Source organism: Chelmon rostratus, chromosome 7 (assembly GCF_017976325.1).
Source record: "Chelmon rostratus isolate fCheRos1 chromosome 7, fCheRos1.pri, whole genome shotgun sequence".
Lineage (NCBI taxonomy): Eukaryota > Metazoa > Chordata > Actinopteri > Chaetodontiformes > Chaetodontidae > Chelmon > Chelmon rostratus.
The window spans coordinates 23,738,751-23,759,650 of record NC_055664.1 but is presented as its reverse complement, the minus strand read 5'-3'; the positions used below and the strand labels follow the sequence as shown (position 1 = coordinate 23,759,650).

General features: G+C 41.0%; 1 protein-coding gene across 1 annotated transcript in view; it reads right to left on the bottom strand.

Annotated features, from left to right (window-relative positions):
- fndc3a (fibronectin type III domain containing 3A) overlaps positions 1-20,900 on the bottom strand; it is a 44,777-nt gene extending 23,877 nt beyond the window's left edge. Inside the window, exons 1-3 of the mRNA XM_041940359.1 lie at positions 20,474-20,900; positions 17,091-17,234; positions 3,077-3,152 (exon numbers count right to left, since the gene is read on the bottom strand). Coding sequence (XP_041796293.1) covers positions 3,077-3,152; positions 17,091-17,201 — 187 coding nt within the window. The 5' untranslated portion in view covers positions 17,202-17,234; positions 20,474-20,900. The remainder of the gene's footprint in view (positions 1-3,076; positions 3,153-17,090; positions 17,235-20,473) is intronic.

Genomic DNA, 20,900 nt, shown 5'->3' with positions numbered 1-20,900 from the left:
CACGCACGCACGCACTTACACTTTAGCTCTCTGTCAAGATGTCAGAATGGCTGTCTTGGCTATTGTGGGAGAAGACACATCTCTATCAGACTGAATAAGCCCAGTGGAACTAGAGGGTGCTTTAAGCCATCAACTAGGGACTGAATCATTCCCAGTGATGTAAATCAGCAGCAGGCTAAGTCAGACAAAGACGTGGATCTAATCAACCCAATGGTACGGATGCTGACTTGCCTCATCAATCACCAAGCTTATCAGGTGGTCTATCTCTTGGTGCCAGTGATTCAGCCTACAGTAGTTAGTCAGATCCACAGTGGCAGACGTTGAGAAAAGACTGACCCAGGGAGCGCTGGGGGCCTGAGTTGAAGCTATGAGGGCATGTCAACTCACACGCAGAACGCCCCTTATGGCAGGAAGGATAGCAAGCAGGAAGGCTAAATGGCCACTCTAATTAAGCTCCCTTGCAAAAGGCCCTTCCTCCAAGACAGATATCAAAAAAGACAAATGCCTTCTATAAACTGCATTTTACAAGATCGTCTGTTCATATTAAGCAGTCTGTCAGGCGCTAACACGTAGCAATTACGCACATCCAGCTGCTAAAAATACATGATTGAATAGAAAAATTGGTGTGGGATGGAGCAAATCCTGAAAAACATGTGTAAACGAGATCATCCTGGCTTTGCAACTGTGTCATGCTGTCCCTGTCAGTACATAACAGGGTAAAAGCAGGTGAAAGCATGCACATACAAAACAGTGAACAGGGATAGTTTGTTTTTGTGAACACACAACAAACCAAACCAACTAACCACATGGACATACATGCATGCATGCCCGCACGCACACACTCTTCTACCTCCCTCCTTGCACTGCAAGCGGTGAGTCATCCCTCTATTCACGTCACCGAGAGATGAGTGCACCCTATGACAGGCCAGTTAGTAGCAGTCACACTGATCTATGTGGCACCTCTCAGCTCTTTGTTTCTCCTCTGATGGAGAGACTATGTATGCTCGCTCCCTATTAGGATGGTTTACTCAGCTTGTAATGGGGGGCTGGTGCGGGAGCTCAGTCAGACAGGAGTAGGAAGAAGAGCCCCTGCGTGAGAAAACTGCATGATGGCTTCCTGCCTGGGCAGCATCATTTTATATAACTGCTTTTGCCTTTCCCATCTAAACTTGGATACCTGAGGCTTATTCCGCAGGCATGTTGTCCCATTCATATGCGTCGTAAGGCAGAGTCAAAGGCCACAGTCATGAAATACCAGTGCCCTCAACGGTGAGATAGAAAGCCTATGGATGGGTCATTAAATTTATGCTAAAATGTCAAACCCCTGCGTGCTGTGGTCATGAAGGGTACCAGACATTATTCACTCAACAACCTTTATCATGCTGTCATCCTTTACTTTTCTTTATGAAATCAAATTGAACATTCAAGAGAAAAAAAAAAAGACTGGCCCGTTAGCTCACAGAAATGTCAATACGTGGAGGGATGTCCGTGGAGCAAGCCACAAACAAAGGAAATCATTTTCAGATCCATGTTTTCCCAGGCAACTACATTTTATCATAATCGTTTTCAATTATGGCCCCACAGCTCTGCCTCCTACTACTCCAGCTGTCTTCTGTTCACAATGTCAGTGACGTGTTGGAACCAGACTTCATTGTTGCTGTCACGCAGCCAGTGCAATCACCAACAATTGAAGAAAAGGAAATGAGTGCCATCAGGACAAATATGAATGTGTAACACATCTTACTAAAACACTGCCTTTCTGCCCCAAATCCTCTACCAACACACTGCAATTATACCATGTGCATATTTTACATAACGATTGTCTATCGATGCACATTTCATTTTATCATTTGTCGTATTAAACAAGATGACCAGCATGCCAAAGGGCATTCAGGTAGGAAAGCAGATCAGCGGGGGGGAAAAATAAAGATTTATTTATGTTTTGGGGGAGTAAGACAGTCCAGGAGAAAAAATTCAGGGGTGGCACATTCTGTAATACGGGAAGTGTTGTAATAAAAACAAAAGAGGATGCTTTTATGTGCGCACAGCATTTCACAGTTACTGAATTCAAGGTACATTTCCTGGGGACAGGAAGCATTCTGTGCGTCTGTGTTTGACCTGTAATCTTCTACATGCGTTGCCTATTATTTATCATGCTAGGATATTAATTTAAAATTTTTTAGCTCCTTTTTGTTAAGTTACTAAACATATTAAACATGTGACATGTGAATTAATGTGATCACGCTTGATCAGCTCAGTGTCTCTTGAAACAAATGCACTTCCATAACACATTCCTCGATATTGGCTGGAACCACAAAACGCAATTATGTCACTGAGCAGTCTGGGAGCTGTGAGACATGACTGTAATCCTGTTATCGTTTCTGTAAAAATACGTCAATGCATGCTAGCCAGCCCCCTCCCTCTTTCACTGCACACACTGAAAAAAAGATGAATGAATTCATGTGAAAGTTATTGCAGGAAATAAAGAAGTTAATCAAAAATCTAGATCCGTTAATCAGATTATGCTTCCATGTATTATAATCTTACACTTGTTAAAATGTAATGAATTTAGACAAGTCTCTTAGCTTCCCACAGACATCAAGTTATAAGCAGGGTACTAAGCATTTTAAGTGAGCTTTATATTTCCTGGAGCTTTTCAGCATCCCTGTAAAGAGAGGAGCCAAGAAGTTTGTCATGCAGTCACGATGTCCTGAAACTCACACAGTGACAATATGTTGTTACCCCTGACTGGAGCAGTAACGCTTTGCCCACTAATATACTCGAAGTATAGGTCTTCATATTTAGGAGGTACCACTACCACTTGCTTTTCTTCATCTTGTTGCTTTGGCATATTGGCATATCTAAACCATATGTTTATATACTGTTTACCTATAGGAAAACATATGGTCAAGCCATATGACTGACCATCTTTTTGAAATTTTGTGGAAAGGGTGTGCTCCATAAACTGACTAACAGATGTCATTATATAAACTTGTTTGTTTTTTCAAGACTAGAAACACATGGTGTGTCACAAGACATAAATTTACATTTTATACAAAAAAAAAACAAAACTTACCTGTGATACACTGAAACTGACCATCTTCTCGTCGAATAGTGAAGGCCTCACCTGGGTTTACCTGCACCAGGATTACCTGTGGGGAAACAAAAACAACGCTCACTTTCTCACTTGTTCAACAGCAAACTGAAGCATGGACAACTTTACACTCTGCACGTGTAAACATTTACCACCATGGCTGTGGTGTGAATAAAAGCAGCAATATTTCTGACAACAAAAGTCAATCAAAGCAGGTATGGGCTACAAAATCAACCAAAGAAATTAACAAAGAGCAAGACTGACTGACTGGGGCTAATGTGATAACAAGCCTGTCTCCAGTGTTAACTGTGGTTCTCACTTTAGCTAGGAGGGATAAACAATCATTAAACGGCAAAAAACATTTCAGCAGAATATTTTTTAAAGTGAGTGTGAACGCCAATAACCACTGCCATACCAGGACAACTGAATCCACCAACAGTGCACATTATGTGTGTAAGGAGGTGCTGAATGTAACACATACACTATCATCCTTAGAACGTTGGACTGTTTCTAAGTAGCAGTGCAGATTAATAATAATGCCACTAAAAACAAAATCTTAAAATCATGAAATTGTGGTTTTGGTGTCTTTCACAACACAAAATATTTAAACTGCAGCTGTTTTGAAATGATGACATACTTTATGTTTTACAAGTGATCATTTACAAGTAGAACAACATGCACATTTCAGGAATATTCAACAAATGTTGCCTACAGGTGAAAAAAAGGACACAAAGGAAGTTATTATTTCAACCCACTTGTAGCACTAAAAAAATAGAAATTGGCTAAAAAATTGGCCTACAATTTTAATTTGTCAAAAGAATCCTGATTTCTAACTGTTTCTCCCTGTTGTAATGTGCAAAAAACTGTCCTCTTCTTCAGTTAGGCTTTTTTTAAAAACTGTATCCATAAAAATTACAGCTGTAAACTGTTGCTAGCTCACACCATTCATAGAGCTCATCATAACTGTTGGACATATCAGGTACGCACTGTTACCCTACACTGAGTCATGCTGCTTCTGTGACTACAAGAGATTTGAGCATCGAAGCTGAACGAGAAAAAGCCTCATGAAAAAGCTGAATTTTGTCCGTGGAACAAACATTTTAAACCATTTCAACCTTTCTGACAAAGTCACAGCTAAACAATACTGAAAATTATTAACAGAGCTCCAGACAATCATTTTTCACTCATCTTAATCAACAGGTCAGATTATGTTCAGAAAATCAAGACTCTGAAACTAATCCCTCCAATCACCTCAAATCAAGCATTCTCTTAACTTGTTCTTATAAACTCAGAAAGAACACATAACTTGGTTTTTGTTGCCCGGCAATGTGTGTGGGCGCTCGTTACCTCACTTGTGTGGAAGTCGCTGTCATAGAATCTACACTCCTCTGGCAAAGGGCTTTGGCTATGGTTCTCTTCAAGCACAGAAATCATCAGCACCTCCATCTCTGACACTGCTCCCTTCATGTGCTCAGCAGGCAGAGGAGAGAGCCCTTTGACTGTCACACACAGAAGCTCATATGTTCATACACACCCACACAGGCAGCGTCAGCATTAAATGTAGATGATGGTGGTGGTTGTGGCGGTGGGCAAGTGAGGTCTAATAGAATCAAATCAAGGCACTTCACGGATGCATGTGCATGTTTGTTTGTCCACCCTCTTCTGTGTGAAGCAAACACCTCTCCGAGGATGATCTTTCCCTTTTCCAATGTAATCTGAACATTGGAAGTTGCATTTGAAATCAGTACTGAGGCATTCAATGCATGTTCAGAAAATCAAACGGAAGGAAATTTTACTTGCAAAAGATCTGACTGCTACTTACTGTTGCCCGCATTGCTTTTTCTCATTCAGGCGTCGCTATTCACGCAGTCACAGATGCTCCAGGGTCTCCCAGACCCCCCACCACTTTATCCAACCCTCATGAAAAATCACATGACCTCGATGCTAACACATCTGCTGGTGCTGATCCTTCACACCCCCCACTTCCATCAACTCCTGCACAGAATCCAGTAAGAAACAGGCGAGAGGAGAGGAGTGCAGCAGGAGCTATGTAGGCGGATGGGGCTTAGTCTGTTGTGCTGGATGTAGCCTTCACAGAAAGTGTGGCGTGAATCTCATGTTTGCTTAGCCTGGTTCAGCCTCATCTGCTCCATAGTGGCACTCTCTGCAGCAGGCGGCTTGTTCACTCTTGCCTCTGGCTCCAGCGCAGCCTCCCTGCCATCAGTATCCACAACAACCCCTTCAACAAATAAGCCACAGCGATGTCCACGCCAAACCTTCTGAGAAGGGATTGAAACCTTATCAGCAGTGGCCACTCTCCGGAAAAGGAGGCAGATGAACCCAAGAAAACAGGACCAAAAATATGAGCAGGACTGGATGATGCCTCAGTTTGCTATTCAGTTTCCTTCTTGCCTCTGTCACTGACTGTGTGCCAGCTCAGTGAATGCTTGCTGCGCTCCTTAATATGGTTAATTTCAATAGCATTCCATCAGGGTGTGATCATAGCTCAGCTGAGCCGGCAAAGGTATAAGGGTTCCATAGCGTGGGGAGTCCTTTGTTCTGCCTTTTTTCACAACAACAATGGCGTGAGGGAGCTGAGCGACCCACGCAGCTTCTGAGGCTGACATATACGACTACGCTACAGTCACTCTCCCTCCCTCCCTTCTCTCCCTCCCCCTCATACTCTCTATGGCTCTCTCTCTCCCATTCACAGAGCGACATGCCATACACCCTCTCTTAATACTCCGATCGATGTGAGAGGAGATGAGGTGGTGGGAGTTCAATTGCAGAGCTCCAGCGCTGGTGACAATTGCACCCTCTAGTTCTCTACTGTCTTCAAAGATCACAAAGCAGCCCACTGACAGTCAAAACAGAGACACTATTTGTACAGCAACACAATAAACAGAGCTTGCAAGTATTCACTGCTTCTGTAACATCTGTCCTCATTCATCCTAAATGGATCATTCCTTAAAGAGACAGTGCTGATCACTTGATCAGCATGTGCCAAGTTAACAGATACTCTGCACCAGTGACACTGCTGTGCAAGAGGTGCACCTATGGTTTGTTTTGCTCTGTGTAAAATGACAAAAAATGACTTAAGGAATTAGATAAATACTGCTAACAGCTAAAAGCAATGATCAAGATCCAGTACAATAGACTTATGACGACTTTTGTGAAACAAAAATGTATTTTGGAAGAAAAAGAACAGTACACATGAACACATTACTAAGACATTTTTTGGCACTTTCATTATTTTATACAATGACAGCAATATTCACTTCACTATTTACCTTTGGATTTCAAAGAATTGCCTCATAATGTTACATTGATGTCAGACATTCAACATGGGCAAAAGCACTAGTTTTCCAAGTCCTTAAGCAGTATTGTCTCCAAATATTTGGTATAAAGACTGATTCCTTTGCTCCAAAACAGCAAAACAAGTGCACATAATTAGCAGCAAAAAAGGACACATTTTTAGAGTAGTGAGGTTCCTCTTATCATAAGTCCACTTGCATGAGGCAAACGACAATCACAGTTACCCTTTTCCATAAACAAAACTAGCTTTAAAATCTTCCTGAAGCTCAGCTCTAATAATGAGTTAGAAGTTGTTGAAATTAGAAAAGCTGAATTTACAGTGCTACTGTAAAATTCATTCAAGCTCCAGCAAAACCAAGCCCCTGCTATGGAATGCATGTATCAGTTAAAGCTAGAGTAGGTGATGTATTTAAAGTTGTTTAGAATTTACACGTAAAGCATTGTTTTGTAATTGTTGTTGAAATCCTCTTTACGTCCCGACAACAATCAATAAATCAAAACTTCTGACTAAAACAAGACACAAACAAAATGTGGCATCGCTGTCTGTCGCAGGCCTACAATTAGTCTACCAGCTCGTGTACCTATGTACCAGCCTACCTGTGTGCTCTCATTGCACATGATTGGAGTCTTCCACGAGGCTGGGCAGATATATTGCGAAAGCTACAGGGAGCTGGGCACACAAGAATGGCAGACAATGTGGTGTACAGTACACACCCCGTGAGATGACAACTTCTAATAAATTTTTTAAAAGCACCCGCCTTCTCTACTCGCCTTCACTACTCCTTCCCCAGCACAGCAGAGATGTGTTCATGAGTTCTGGGGAGTGGCCTGAAGGGAGGGGACGGGATTTTTCATTTGTATACTTTCAAAAACTAGTTTACGGTACAATGACTTCATTTGGAAGCCGATAGACACTGAAACAGTGCGAGGACACGGCAAAGGTTACTTTTGACATGGATGACTAAGCACTGTAATTTCCAATGATTTCGTGGTCAACTTCACATCAGTGAAGATCTTTTTAACAGAGTGCTGGATGGAAGAAACAATTACTTAAGAGAATAGTAACAATGAAAATCAGCCACAAACTCAATGAAAAATTAAATCAGAAATTTAACCAATATATCTTGTTCCCACAGTTGTAAAGATTTGCATCTATGTGCTGTATTTAACCCTGTGCAAAGACAGCGTGGATCAATTAGCCCACACTGTCACACAGGTTGCTGTTTTATTACCCTAGAGAATGGGCCTGCTCCGCGTGTTCATGGCTGTTAGCTCTTTCCCAGCCATTGGCGACTCAGAGTTCAGGTGCCTCACTATTTGTTCCTCTTAATTGTTTACTGTGCGTTGATGTGACATAGCAGCTGGTGGACAGGAAACAGTAGCCAAATGACATAGGGAAAATCCTGCCAGTGTCGGAACTAGCCAGGGACTAACGCAGTCTCCCTGCACCTGATGGCATATGCTTACGTGTGCAGTGATAATTCAAGGCAATCTGATGATCCTCCACCCTCCAGGATCCCCTGGAAACGTGGCATGACAGGATAGTAGGACAGAAACACACGAGGGGAAAAAAAAATCTTTCCAAGAGATGTTCATGCTGTAGCAAGTCGTGTAAATATTAGCTATCTTCAAATATATTTATGAGAAGAACCACAAAACGTTATCAAAGCACACAGTCAGCCATATGCATGCGTTATCTGAAACCTGAGCCACACTGTATTTTCAACCAGCTTTCTGTTAACTGTGTTAATTAGCCTTCATGTTTCCACTCAATGTTTCAGCATATTTCTATGGACTCATGAACCGTCGCCAACAACTCTTGACAGATTTTAACCTAGAGCTTGGTATCAAGTGAACACTGGTGTATCATACATCCTAAACAGAATATGCCATACACCGTGCATGGCATATTCTGTTTAAAAGGGACAAAATCATGTTCACTTTACATGGTGATATCTGTTTCAGGTGCATAAATGAATAATATCAATAACAAAATAAGAAAAACTGATCATCCAAATGACATCTGCCATTTTTATTTTTTCCGATAACTATTCAACCACTGAAATAAAACTCTGGATAAGCACATGTCTACTTTGGTACACCTGGACTTCGTCATATCTCCACCTCTTTCTAAATTTGTAGAAATTTCACTCAACTGATTTTAAATAGGATTTATTATAGAATCAATCAAGGACTGAAGCCATTCCAGTATTGATCTGGGTGCATGGTTGGGATCACTGTCCTGCCAAATGTCAAATAAATAAGGATGCTACCATGAAGTAGGGCTTTCATAGAATAATCAACTACACTGCTCACAAAAATTAAAGGAGCACCTTAAAGAAACACATAAGATACATCAGATCAAAATATGAAGTTGGATATCTATACCAATAATGACAGGGCACTGTTTTAGGAACAAAAGGATGCCAAGTCTTTTAATGGAAATAAAAGTTTTCAGCTTACAGAGGGCGCAATTGTGTAGACACCGTAAAATCAGAGTGAAATGAAGATGTTAAGGGCTAGTCCATTTTTTCCAAAACTTAATTGTTGCCACTCAAAATGCTTTTCAGTATCTTGTGTGGCCCCCACGAGCTTGTATGCATGCTTGACAACGTCGCGGCATGCTCCTAATGAGACGACGGATGGCGTCTTGTGGCATTTCCTCCCAGATCTGTGTGAGGGCATCCCTGAGCTGTTGTACAGTCTGAGGAGCAACCTGGCGGCGCCTAATGGACCGAAACATAATGTCCCAGAGATGTTCTATTGGGTTTAAGTCAGGGGATCGTGAAGGCCATTCAATTGTTTCAATTCCTTCATCCTCCAGTTACTGCCTGCATACTCTTGCCACGTGAGGCCGGGCATTGTCGTGCATTAGGAGGAAACCAGGACCTACTGCACCAGCGTAGGGTCTGACAATGGGTTCAAGGATTTCATCTCGATACCTTATGGCAGTCAGAGCACCATTTCCTAGGCAGTAGAGGTCTGTGCGTCCCTCCATGGATATGCCTCCCCAGACCATCACTGACCCACCACCAAACCTGTCATGTTGAACGACATTGCAGTCAGCATAGCGTTCTCCTTGTCTTCTCCAGACTCTTTCACGTCTATCACAGGTGCTCAGGGTGAACCTGCTCTCGTCTGTGAAAAGTACAGGGCGCCAGTGGCGGACTTGCCAATTCTGGTGTTCTTGAGCAAATGCCAGTCGAGCTCCACGGTGCTGGGCAGTGAGCACAGGGCCCACTACAGGACGTCGGGCCCTCAGGCCACCTTCATGAAGTCTGCTCCTGATTGTTTGGGTAGAGACATTCACACCAGTGGCCCTCTGGAGGTCATTCTGTAGGGCACGAGCAGTGCTCAGCCTGTTCCGCCTTGCACAAAGGAGCAGGTATTGGTCCTGCTGAGGGGTTGAGGACCTTCTACGGCCCTGTCCAGCTCTCCGAGAATAACCACCAGTCTCCTGAAATCTCCTCCATGTTCTGGAGATTGTGCTGGGAGACACATTAAACCTTCTTGCTGCAGCACGGGTGGATGTGCCATCCTGGAGAAGTTGGACAACCTGTGCAACTTCTGTAGGGTTAAGGAATCGCCTCATACTGCCAGTAGGGATATTTACGCAAGCCAAAATCAGCACGAGTGGAAAACCAGCCGAAAAAGATGAAGAGGGAGAAACTTGAAATGACCTCCACATGTAAAACCAGTCCTGTTTTGAGGGTTTTCTAATTGTTGCCACTGAAGTGCACCTGTTGTTTATTCCATGAAAACCAATACAGGTGAAATTGATTAACGAGGCCCTCAGCTGCTTAACCAACCAGAAAATTATCAGACAGGTTTAATTCAATTCATGCCAGGGCCAATGAAAAAGGTGTTCCTTTAATTTTTGTGAGCAGTGTATTAAAACTACCAATCATCTGTGGTTTTAGCATGGTGCAGTAATAAAGCAACGGCAATGCATCTGCAGCAGTTATGCAGCTGGGGGCACTCTGGGTAGTAGTTGTTGACAAGTCATAGTTGTCATGCCTAATTTTAACACTGTGCAGTGTGGGGCGCAGCAGGCATGCGGCGAAAGCAAGAGGCAGAAAGAAACATGGCTGTGCGTCCCAACACTCAGCTACAATCAACAGCACAGGAATATTTTACCAGAGCAGACATAGATTTGTTGCAAGAATGATTTTCTATTTTATGCCATGTTAATGAACAGAAGTTAATGTATTTAGAGAAGGAAAGACTCCTGCTATCCCCGTGCTGTTACTGCAGTCAAACAATATCTCAGATGTAGCTCAGATTGTGGCTCATGTAAACAGCCCCTCAGAGCCAATCAAGGACTCTGCTATTTCATTCACCTACCCTCAAGGTTGGCACCGCCCCGTCTGGTTAAACAAAATGGATCTTACTCTTTAACAAAAAGGTCCATATTTGTAGAGATCCTTTCCATAATGTTGTCAGACACCTGTCAGTTGCAAAATCAAACACTGTTAGTGGACGTACATTCACAGTTCACAAACGCCTGGAGGGATTACATTGCAGCATGTTTCATGGCTACTGGCTTCAGCACTCTCACTAAACACTGGAAGACCTTCAAAAATTGTTGTCTCCATTAGTCACTGGAAACAAAAACACGGGGAAATAGGGCCCAGAATGCCTCCTGTTTGTCTGAAATAATCCAGGACACGTGGACTGGCACCAATTGGAAACTCTGCAAATAACGTCACTTTCATCGACAGAAAATTAAATGCAAGTCAAGCTGAAATGGGCAGATAACCCAACAACACAGTAGATTTATTGCAAACTTTGTTTATTTTGTGATGTGTAGGTATGTATATCTTTCAAAAAACATAATGTAGAAGCAGTATGTCTCTCTTATTGGTTTTCCCTCTTATGGACATAATGTGTTCTTTTTTTTTTTAAGAAGGAATAATCAGAATCATGTTTGGTCAATTTTAAGAGCCCTACTCAACTACTTTTTGGGAGTAGTTGATAACTACTAAAATGAAGCAGTCGTGAATGAAGAGGATTGTACTCATGACTTTGTCTGCATTTGGCTCCGGTCTGTGTCCCCTTTAATAACTATAGTATCTACTGTAAAAAAATATCCCACAGCCTGATGCTGCCACCACCATGCTTCACAGTGGAGCTGGTGTTAGGTGAAAAACAGGGATCTCCACTAAAGCTGAACTATTCATTTTGTTCAATCAGACCACATTATCTTTTGGCTCATGCCCTCTGAAAATTTCAAACGAATTTCTGCAAACTCCAGGCATGCAGTCACGTGATTTTTCTTCCTCCTCAGGAGTACCTTCCATCAGGCTCCTCTACCACAAAGCCCAGATTTGTGAAGTGCTGTACTTCGTGTACTCCTTCCAGAGGAATCTCATCGATGCTGAGGCCCTCTGTACTTCAGTCAGAGTTGTCCTTGGGTTCCAGGTCAGCTTCCTGGCAAAGTTCCTTTGAGGTTGGGCAGTCAACCTGCCCTTGGAAAAGTCCAGGTACTTTCATATTTTGGCTATTTTTAATGACGAAGCCTTATGTGCTCCTCTTGAATTTCCAGGTTTTACAAACCTTTATTTTCTCACAGCCAGCCAGAGAGTGTTAGTAGCAAAATACTGATGAGGAAATTCTGATTACATTTTTTTTTCAATTTAATGCAAAACAGCAATTCAGTGAATCTGTTACAAATCTGATGTGAACACATTTTTCTAATAATGATTGGTTTGCTTGATTGCTTTGTATTATTATTCTGACTATCATTACATAAAATGGCATTTTACCAAAGCATTCTGATAATTTTCTGGTTAATTAATGTTAAGACTGTTACTATTTACTTATTCATTGTGTAAAAATAAATGCTGACATAACAGTACATGAAATGAAATGCTGACATATGATGAAATGATTTCTATATGGGATTGTGTTAATATTAAGTCGATAACAATGAAAGCTTTGAACATGTTTACTCACTCATCACGGTGCAGAAACAAATGTGACAACAGCCTGTCAGTATGCAGGTCAAAGCGTCTGTGCGCCTGTCTTAATGAAGGGAGGGCTGAACTCCTTGAATAGACAATGACAATGTTTTTGTATGTTTGGATATCATGTTATCTTATCTTATATATGCTCTTTATTCTACTTTCAACATTAATTTACCAATTATTATGAAGTGGGTTTTATTCTCCTTTTGTGTGAAGCATGTGATTCACTTGTTGTAAAGCACTTTTTATTATCATTACTATTATTAGTAGTAATCTTAGTATTATTATTATCTCAAAAGTGAGAACAAAACACTGAGAAGGTCTGCAAAATATGCTGTCGGTACCATACCAGCAATGACGGCATTATTTTAATAAGTCAGGGGGCAATCCAGCTTGTTTTGTTAAAGCGGATAAAGCATGTTTGTAAAAGTGAAATGTTTACATCAGAGGTGGGGAACCTCTGGCCTGTGAGGCAATTCATAAATACGAAAAGTGATCACTTTTTTCAGCGATAAAGAAAAGAGATTAAAAAAAAGTGCATAACAAAGCTACGAGGACAAACACGCTTGGATAAAGGTAACGCTCTTTGGAGTTTGGGTACCCAACAAGCTAGCACCAGACAAAGTAAAATAGTTGTAAAAAAGTGTTTGTTAGTCTGGAATAATTCATAAAGATAAACCTGGTGTGGAAGCTCAGGGCCTGCGTCTCACTGGCTTAGAAGAAAGTGTCCAAAACACTGCTGAGTCATGCACTGCCCACCTCCTCACAATAGCTGACAAATAGTGGGCTCACCCCCATTTTCGCAGATGATTCAGTGGCCGACCAGAAGAAAAGCAGAGAGGGCTGCATTTTTGTCACAATATCTCAGGACCTCTGGTAACTTGTGAAGTGGCACTTGTCCAAGGCCCTGTCTCTTGTGTCAGGCAATTAGGGATGCACCGATCTGATTTTTTCAGTCCTGATACCAATACTTGTGCTTTAGGTTTCAGCCTATACCGAGTAATGATCCAATGCCAGTATTAAATCAATAAGCTGTATGCCTCAATGTGAAGAAGAGACTGGGATCATTCTTTTACGTGGAAGGCAACATCAGGCTGGACTTCAACATTACTTTCCTAACTTTGTAAAACATAATATAACAAATAAATACATATATATACAAATGTACTGAATTGTTATTTACTAAAAGAATGGAATCTGACATCAGATCAGCCCACTGTCACTGATAGCCGATCCTGCCATTTGAGTCAGTATTGGACCGATAACGCTCTCTGTATCGGTGCAACTCCACAGCATACAAGGCCAGCACCAAAGACAGCTGAGTCAAGTAAAGTCTCACTATCCCACAGTAACTTTAGCCCATGCATGGCATGTAGCCAGAAGGAGACCACACACTCATGCCTGTGTGCTCCCTGTTCAATTTGTGGAGTTACTACTTAATGCTGAGTGTGCTCTCACACAACCAGAGCAAACAGTAGGTTTTTGATTTTTTAAATCTCAGGCCAGGTCAGAGATGATTTAAAAAAAGACATGATGATGTTTAAATAACATGTCAGTATAGACAGGAAATTCAAAACAACTGCAAAACAAGATACCTACTCCTCCTTTCACTGCTCTTTCTCAGCTATCTCTCAAAAGTGCTGCGTTTTTTTTGTAATTATACATATTTCCCAAAAGTCTGGAGGATTCTTAGGAAAGGGTTTGACAGTAACTGAAATGACTGGGACCGAAAATAACTGCCAATGAACCATTTCTACTAACGTCAAATTTTGCTCAAAGGTGATTTTATCATTAAGAGTCTGTCAGGTTACAAAAACAGACCTAAGAACCATCAAAACAGAAGATCATAAAAAGCACAAGCGCAAAGAACATGAAAACAGTGGCAGGTCTAATGAAAAAGAGTAATGAACAGAATGCAAGAGAATATACATGCCCATCAGCACAGATAACAGGTAAGTACATAAGCCATTAGCTGGGCTTAAACATTGACAGAAACAGACTGATTCATCTGTTACCAATTTAGCTACAAACCAAACTGCGAGAGCAGGAAAAACTTTGAGGGGAGGGGGGCTTAAATGGATGGAAGCAGTGAATCATACTGTAGCAAAAGTCATCTCTAAAAACAAATCATCTCAGGTAATGACCTCAAGACAACAGCTTCCTCTCTGACTCAGGATAATCAGTCCAACAGAGCGTTAATACCAAGTCAAGACTGGGATAAAGAAACCATGAACAAAGAATGAGGTATCCTTGCAGCTTCTCCAACTAAAGGTCAGAAATGGAGGGGTCAGCCATCGCTGTGAATCCTCTTCACTGTCACCACACTCCTGCCTCTCTCTGTCAGGGCCCAGACCCCTCCAGTGGTTCCTGCTCCTTACTGTGCAGCTGTCATGATATTTACACACCTCCTCAGACACACAGCACACATTAGCTGCATCTGATTCACAGCAACACTCAAATACCAATCGTCAAAAAGCCCTACATCAAAACAATGTAAAATGGATGTCTCTTCTTCCATCAGGATCAGGAGTCAAGAGTCTGACACAAAGAAATGAGTTAACTAATTTACATCAAATTTACTTTGTCGTGTGTGTCTCTCAAGGTATTAAAAACTCTCCTACTTAAAAAAAATCCTTTAATAGGAGAAAGCACCGTATTTAGAGCCAGTTTCTAAAGAGTAATGCAATAAAAAGGTTTATACAATCAAAGTCACACTATGAAAATAGGTATGCAAAGAGAAGCTGAGAAAACTGATCTAAGAATCAAAGATATGACTATATCTATAGAACCGAAGATCAATTAATACAGATGTCAAAAACGCAGTTATGACAAATTAGAATAGTCTCTGTGCTCCTGAGCGTGAAGTACATGTGCTTGTTTGTGCGACCCATCACTCTTCAGCTAAAAAACAACAAACAACACATCCCAGACTGTACTGTACACAACAGACCAGCAAGCTGTAGATATAAAGTTTCAGAGTTGAAGTTAGAACCATGCAAAACATGAAACAACCATAACATACTTTAAGATATATATTTAGTACTCCATAAAGCTTAAATGTCTATTCTAAATATTCCCAATTTTGCTGTCTTGAGTATCAATTTTTAATGGAGAAGTCAATATGAGGCAAGCCAGCCCTGCTAGCATTAGCAACTGCACACTCACACCCAGACAATAACTCAAGTAATAAGCCCTTTTATTTGCCAGGACATGCACAATATAGCATTGCTGAAAATTATGCATACAGACGGATTATATTGACCCTGGCACAATATCCAGTTGTGCATGAGTTCAGTGAAAATACATATGTGATGAGCACTACCCAAAATGTTTTCTGGTGTACCACTGCCCGTTGTTCCCAAGTATCTATTTTGATAATTGATCTGCAACACTTGAAATAAAATATTTATTTATTTTTGTCATTTTGACACTGATAATATCGTATAAAATTGTTTTTAGCTGCCCCCATTCAAACCTCATGTAATTTATAAATAAAATCATTTATAATATCATAATTATATATAATAATTGTATACAATACTATAATTATAATCTATAAAATCTTTGCTCAATAGCAATTCATTGTTTCTGTATTATATCATAGACCATGTATTTTGGTGTTGATTTGTCTGAGAAGAATACACAAACACCTCTGATGCAAAAACAAAGTCACCATGCTGTGGTCCAAAAAACACAGTAACTGCTCTGTGTTATCCGATACTTGTTATTCCTCCTCATAGGAATACATTTCAGAACATTTCAGTGATCATAAACATGCAGTGTCTGAAATTGGTCTGAGCAGCAGGGTGGTAATGATGTAAGCCAGGAAGGAACAGCAGGATTTCATTCCTCCAGCTCTCATCCAATACTGTAAAGACTGACAGGGGACATGTACAGATAATCAGGTAACCTTTGTGGGAGGTGGTAAGGTAACCGAATTCCATGAGAACAACACCCTCACAGCCCAACACAACCAGCAAAATCTGATCTCTACGTGAACAAAACCTGATTCAGGTGAGGGTTTTTCCACTGTGGAAAATAACAAGATGGCTGGAAAGGCATGTTTATAGGGCAGCGCTAATATTAGCAAGTCTTATCTGGACAAACTGCACAGGACTGAGGAAATGACGGAAAATATATCACTGTGAGGTTCCATGCCATCTCCCAGGAAGTCATGGAAACTTAAGCAAATCAAACTGATGACCATCAAAATGACAGGGAAATCACCCTGGCTTGTCACTCTGATACTGGCAAGAGATGGTGGAGATATCACCACATAACCCATGCAGCAAAGGCTGCTGTCAAAACCGAGAGAGATGTGGTTCACAACTAACAAGCACCTGTTGCCTTTAAAATACATTCCATTAGCAGCTGAAGAAAGGACAGAAAATCCGTTTGGGCTGTTTCAATACTTATCTGAGTAAAAACCATATCTGCATATTTTGTTTAGCACCTGAAACAAGCCATGAAACGCATCAGGTTTCACAAGAGGTAGATACTGTATGGTGGTGTCAACTGAATCCGCAGTTACATGGGACACACAACAGTTCAACAGCTGAAGATGTCAGGGCAGACAAAATAAGCCAAAGGCACCGCCTCTAAAAAAAACATTTGGCTGTAATTACATGGCAGATTGCTCAAAGTCAATTTGGGCACAATAGACTTGCTTCAGCAAGTGTGACTAATAACAAAGAGAGAGAGGGGTCAAAGCATACCTGCTGGGGGCCCTCCCCGTTGACCATGGCTGGGGGCTGTGGTGAGGCCAGGATTGGGAGTTCAGGGCTGAGAAGCGGGCCGGACTCCAGAGGTGGGGTGTGGTCTGCCATGTCTCCCTCATTCACACCACTGAAGAGGTACTCCTGCAACAACAACACAGCCATCAATGGAAACGCACAAAGTATACCATGAAGATATGTGGTATCATCATCTTGAGTCCGCCAAACCAGCCATTAGACCTTTGCTAAAAGCCACCTTTACCCAGGATGTTCTCAGGATGCAGCTTTTCTGTCCCCTCTCCCAGTATATAGTATGAGCACATCATAACCTACATTTTTACAACATTGGGATGTGACTCCTTTTAAAAGACAAAACTGAATAAAACAGAAAAAGGCAGAATCACACTGATCACTACAAGTTGTTAAAAGCATTTTAGTCAATATAAATAATATGACAGAGTGACAAATACTTTTCATTCAAAATGATAACGAAAATATTATTTAGATATGACTGTTGGGCAGTGAGACACATTTGGTGGATTTTTTTCCCTGTTTAATAATGACAGAGAGGTCTATATTTAGTGATTTAATATTCTGCCTTCACTAGTATACAAGACATCAGGCATGAGGCACATAACCTCTAAATGCACAACTCTTTTCAGTTAAAAACACAGTGACAAAGTGACAAGCTATATGGCACTGAGTGGAAATTTGACACACATCATGATTAATTGTCAAACATGTCAACTGTTTTCCACTACCAGTCATGCGCTGGCAGTTTTCTTTTATAGAATAAAAGCATGCCACGTGGTTAAAAGTAATTGGAAACTCCCAGTTGTGCCATTATGGAAGTCTATGTTACCAAAATTTCCCCAGCACGGGATTAATAAAGTTGATCTTATCTTATGTTGTCTATTACTCCCGGTTGGATCTTGCACAGTCCATATAAAAAATCCTAAAATCATATGGCAAGCCATGAGCCAAGATATACTCAAAAAGACGCTTACCCGAGCAGTCTACAAGTAAGACATCAATGAACTGTGATGTGATGCAAAGGTCCTCTCTCAGTGTCTCTCATTTTTTGCTGAGATAAAGCAAACTAAGTTACTTTATTATAACAATAAATCACAGAAAGATTGGTATGCTACTGTTCAGTCTTATACAGTAAAGCTCTCCCTTCCAACAAACATTAGAAAAAACAATTTGCTTTTTTTAATGACACACCAATACATAAGCACATCTGCCTGGGTACAAAAAAAGCCAAATGGATAGGAAAAAGGAGAAGAAAAAAAACACTGCACTCAATTATCCCATCAGTAGATTAAAAATAAACATATATTTCATGTACAAGAGTGAGAAAAACACAAACTAAACGTCACGTGGTTTAGGTTAACGTAGGTTTGTAAAGTGTCCATTCAATGATGGATGCGAAAGCAGGACAAAATTAGTAAATTCAAAAAATTTTAACCCCTTCAATTGAAAAAGAGACTTCATGAGGTACAAGTACCCACTGTTGTCCAATGTGTTCTCACCTCCTTCATATAAGAAACAAACACAAATATCCAAAAGCTGATCATGAAGGCATATACTGTCTACTACTGTCAAGCAATCAAAGAACGCATATCAACCAAGAAGGATTACACATAAAGCCCTGTCCAGTCAAACCCTATGACAGTACCCACGGAAGACATGGTTAAGACTGCAATGAAATAAGACTAAAAAGTCAAGGGCCACATTAAGGACTGACAACTTGTGAAAAAACTTGCAAAATGAGTAGATGATTTTCAAAAAATTCTGCCAAAAACAACAGAACACCATGAGAGAAATGTAACATGTGTCCTTGAACCTAATTACAATCCAGCGCATGCGCCCCTAAACCTCACAGTGATCTGGCTTATCTGTTAGCTTTAGCCCCTCCCCTCCTTAAGCTTAAACAACAAAGTCAGTTTACAGTGTGATGGTCAATGAACTGGGTTTAAGGGAACTATTGCTGCAGTAGAGGACCAAACATTAGATTAGCCTAGAATCCCTGGCTGTCTTAGATGATGACAGGCTCCTTTATTAGGCCTCCAAGTCAATCGCATATTACTCCACAACATAAGACACCTTTAAGTAAATCCATGATCAAATTTAAAATTATTTACTAAAAACACACTCACAACAGCTACCTAGGGGTCAGTGAGAGGAGAAATAATGAGGGAGGGATTCCTGATCACAGGCAGTTCTCCTCTTTACAACTAACCACCAACGTTTCACACACTTGATGAAGCCCCATAGGGCATTCTATTTTCACACAGGAAATGAAGATCTGAGAGCTAATTATTCATTTTCCAACTATGAAATCATTTGATTAGGGTCAATGGGCATTTACAAAGTGTTTTATTATCTCCAGTTATTATGTACTTGGAGTTTACCTTTGAAGGCTACAATATGAAACGATTGTGTAGGTACCTTCCCCTCATTGCTCCTATGCCCTCTTTAGAAAGAGATGTCACTCTAAGGGTTGCTGATAAATCATCAGAAATCACCACAGAAAATATCAATCTTATCCTACCACTGGTTGCATTGCATTAAAGCCTACAGTACACACCTTTTGCAGCACAGTAAACATTACTTCTACATCGAAATTGTGATAACACCTGTTGTTACCCTGACTGTACATCATATTTGACTGTGGCTGAGAGAGCAGTCCATAAGGACGAAACAGCTGTTTTTCAGTTACAGTTTTGGTGAGATGGGGAAAACACCCTGAATATCTAGAATAATAGGATAGTCTGTCTAGCCAAGTTAGACAAAGGCAAAGACAATGTTATGATAATGAGGAAGGAAAAATAAGTCTTCACATGGAACATAATGATTTGGAAATTTTGTATGCTTGGTCAATTTCTATTGACGAATACAATGTATCAAGGATTCAAGATTGCTACGATAGCCAGCTTCACACGGTGTAACAGCTGGTTATCCTTTTAGTGCATGTAACGTTATTTCACTTAGCCTTAGCGTCACCCACTTAGCTAACCCTATCACTCCCTTCACCTTGTTCCCACCAGGTCTACCAACTAAAGACATGAACACGGGTATATTTAACCCGTCACTCAGTCAATTGGCGGAGGTATGGCTCCTTATTTGACACAGCTAACATTATGTTAACATGGTTAGCTACCTTGCAACCAAGACAATTGTTTACTCTAGCTACAGGTGTGTGCTTGGCGTAATGTTTTGCCGTTCTTTATCCACCTGCACATAACACTGCAATCATCTAGTTAACAAATAACAACCTTAGATTTTACTTCGAGTTCCCTTAAGAAACACCGTTAATTCACGGTAACGTTAGACAGCAACACAAGTGAGTTATTACCAATAGCGCAGCTTACGTTACTCACTCAGTCAGTCGACACAGCAGCAGTGACGTTAGTCTTGACTGACACGCCGATGCACAGTGATGATTCTTATGAAGCTCTGTCTGAAATGTTGAACGTCAGCAAGCTCCGATGACCGGCTACTTTCTGCAACACTTAAGACGGATAACTTGCTAGCTACCTAGATAAACACAAGACACGGCAAAATGTGACATGCTAGCGTTAGCTTCCTAATGCTACCTAGCTAATAGTTAGCAAGATGAAGATGTGCTGTCCTCGCAATATGAACGACGATCGCTCGCACTGGCGACACCTAAAACAAATCGAAGTAACAAGCGAGCAATAGTGACGATGCCAAGTATCGATAATGTTAACCTAATTGCCAATTTTATCGAGATAACTTTCCATCCAACCCTGCTCCTCGCATAAAAGTCAGGAATTTCGCCATCGC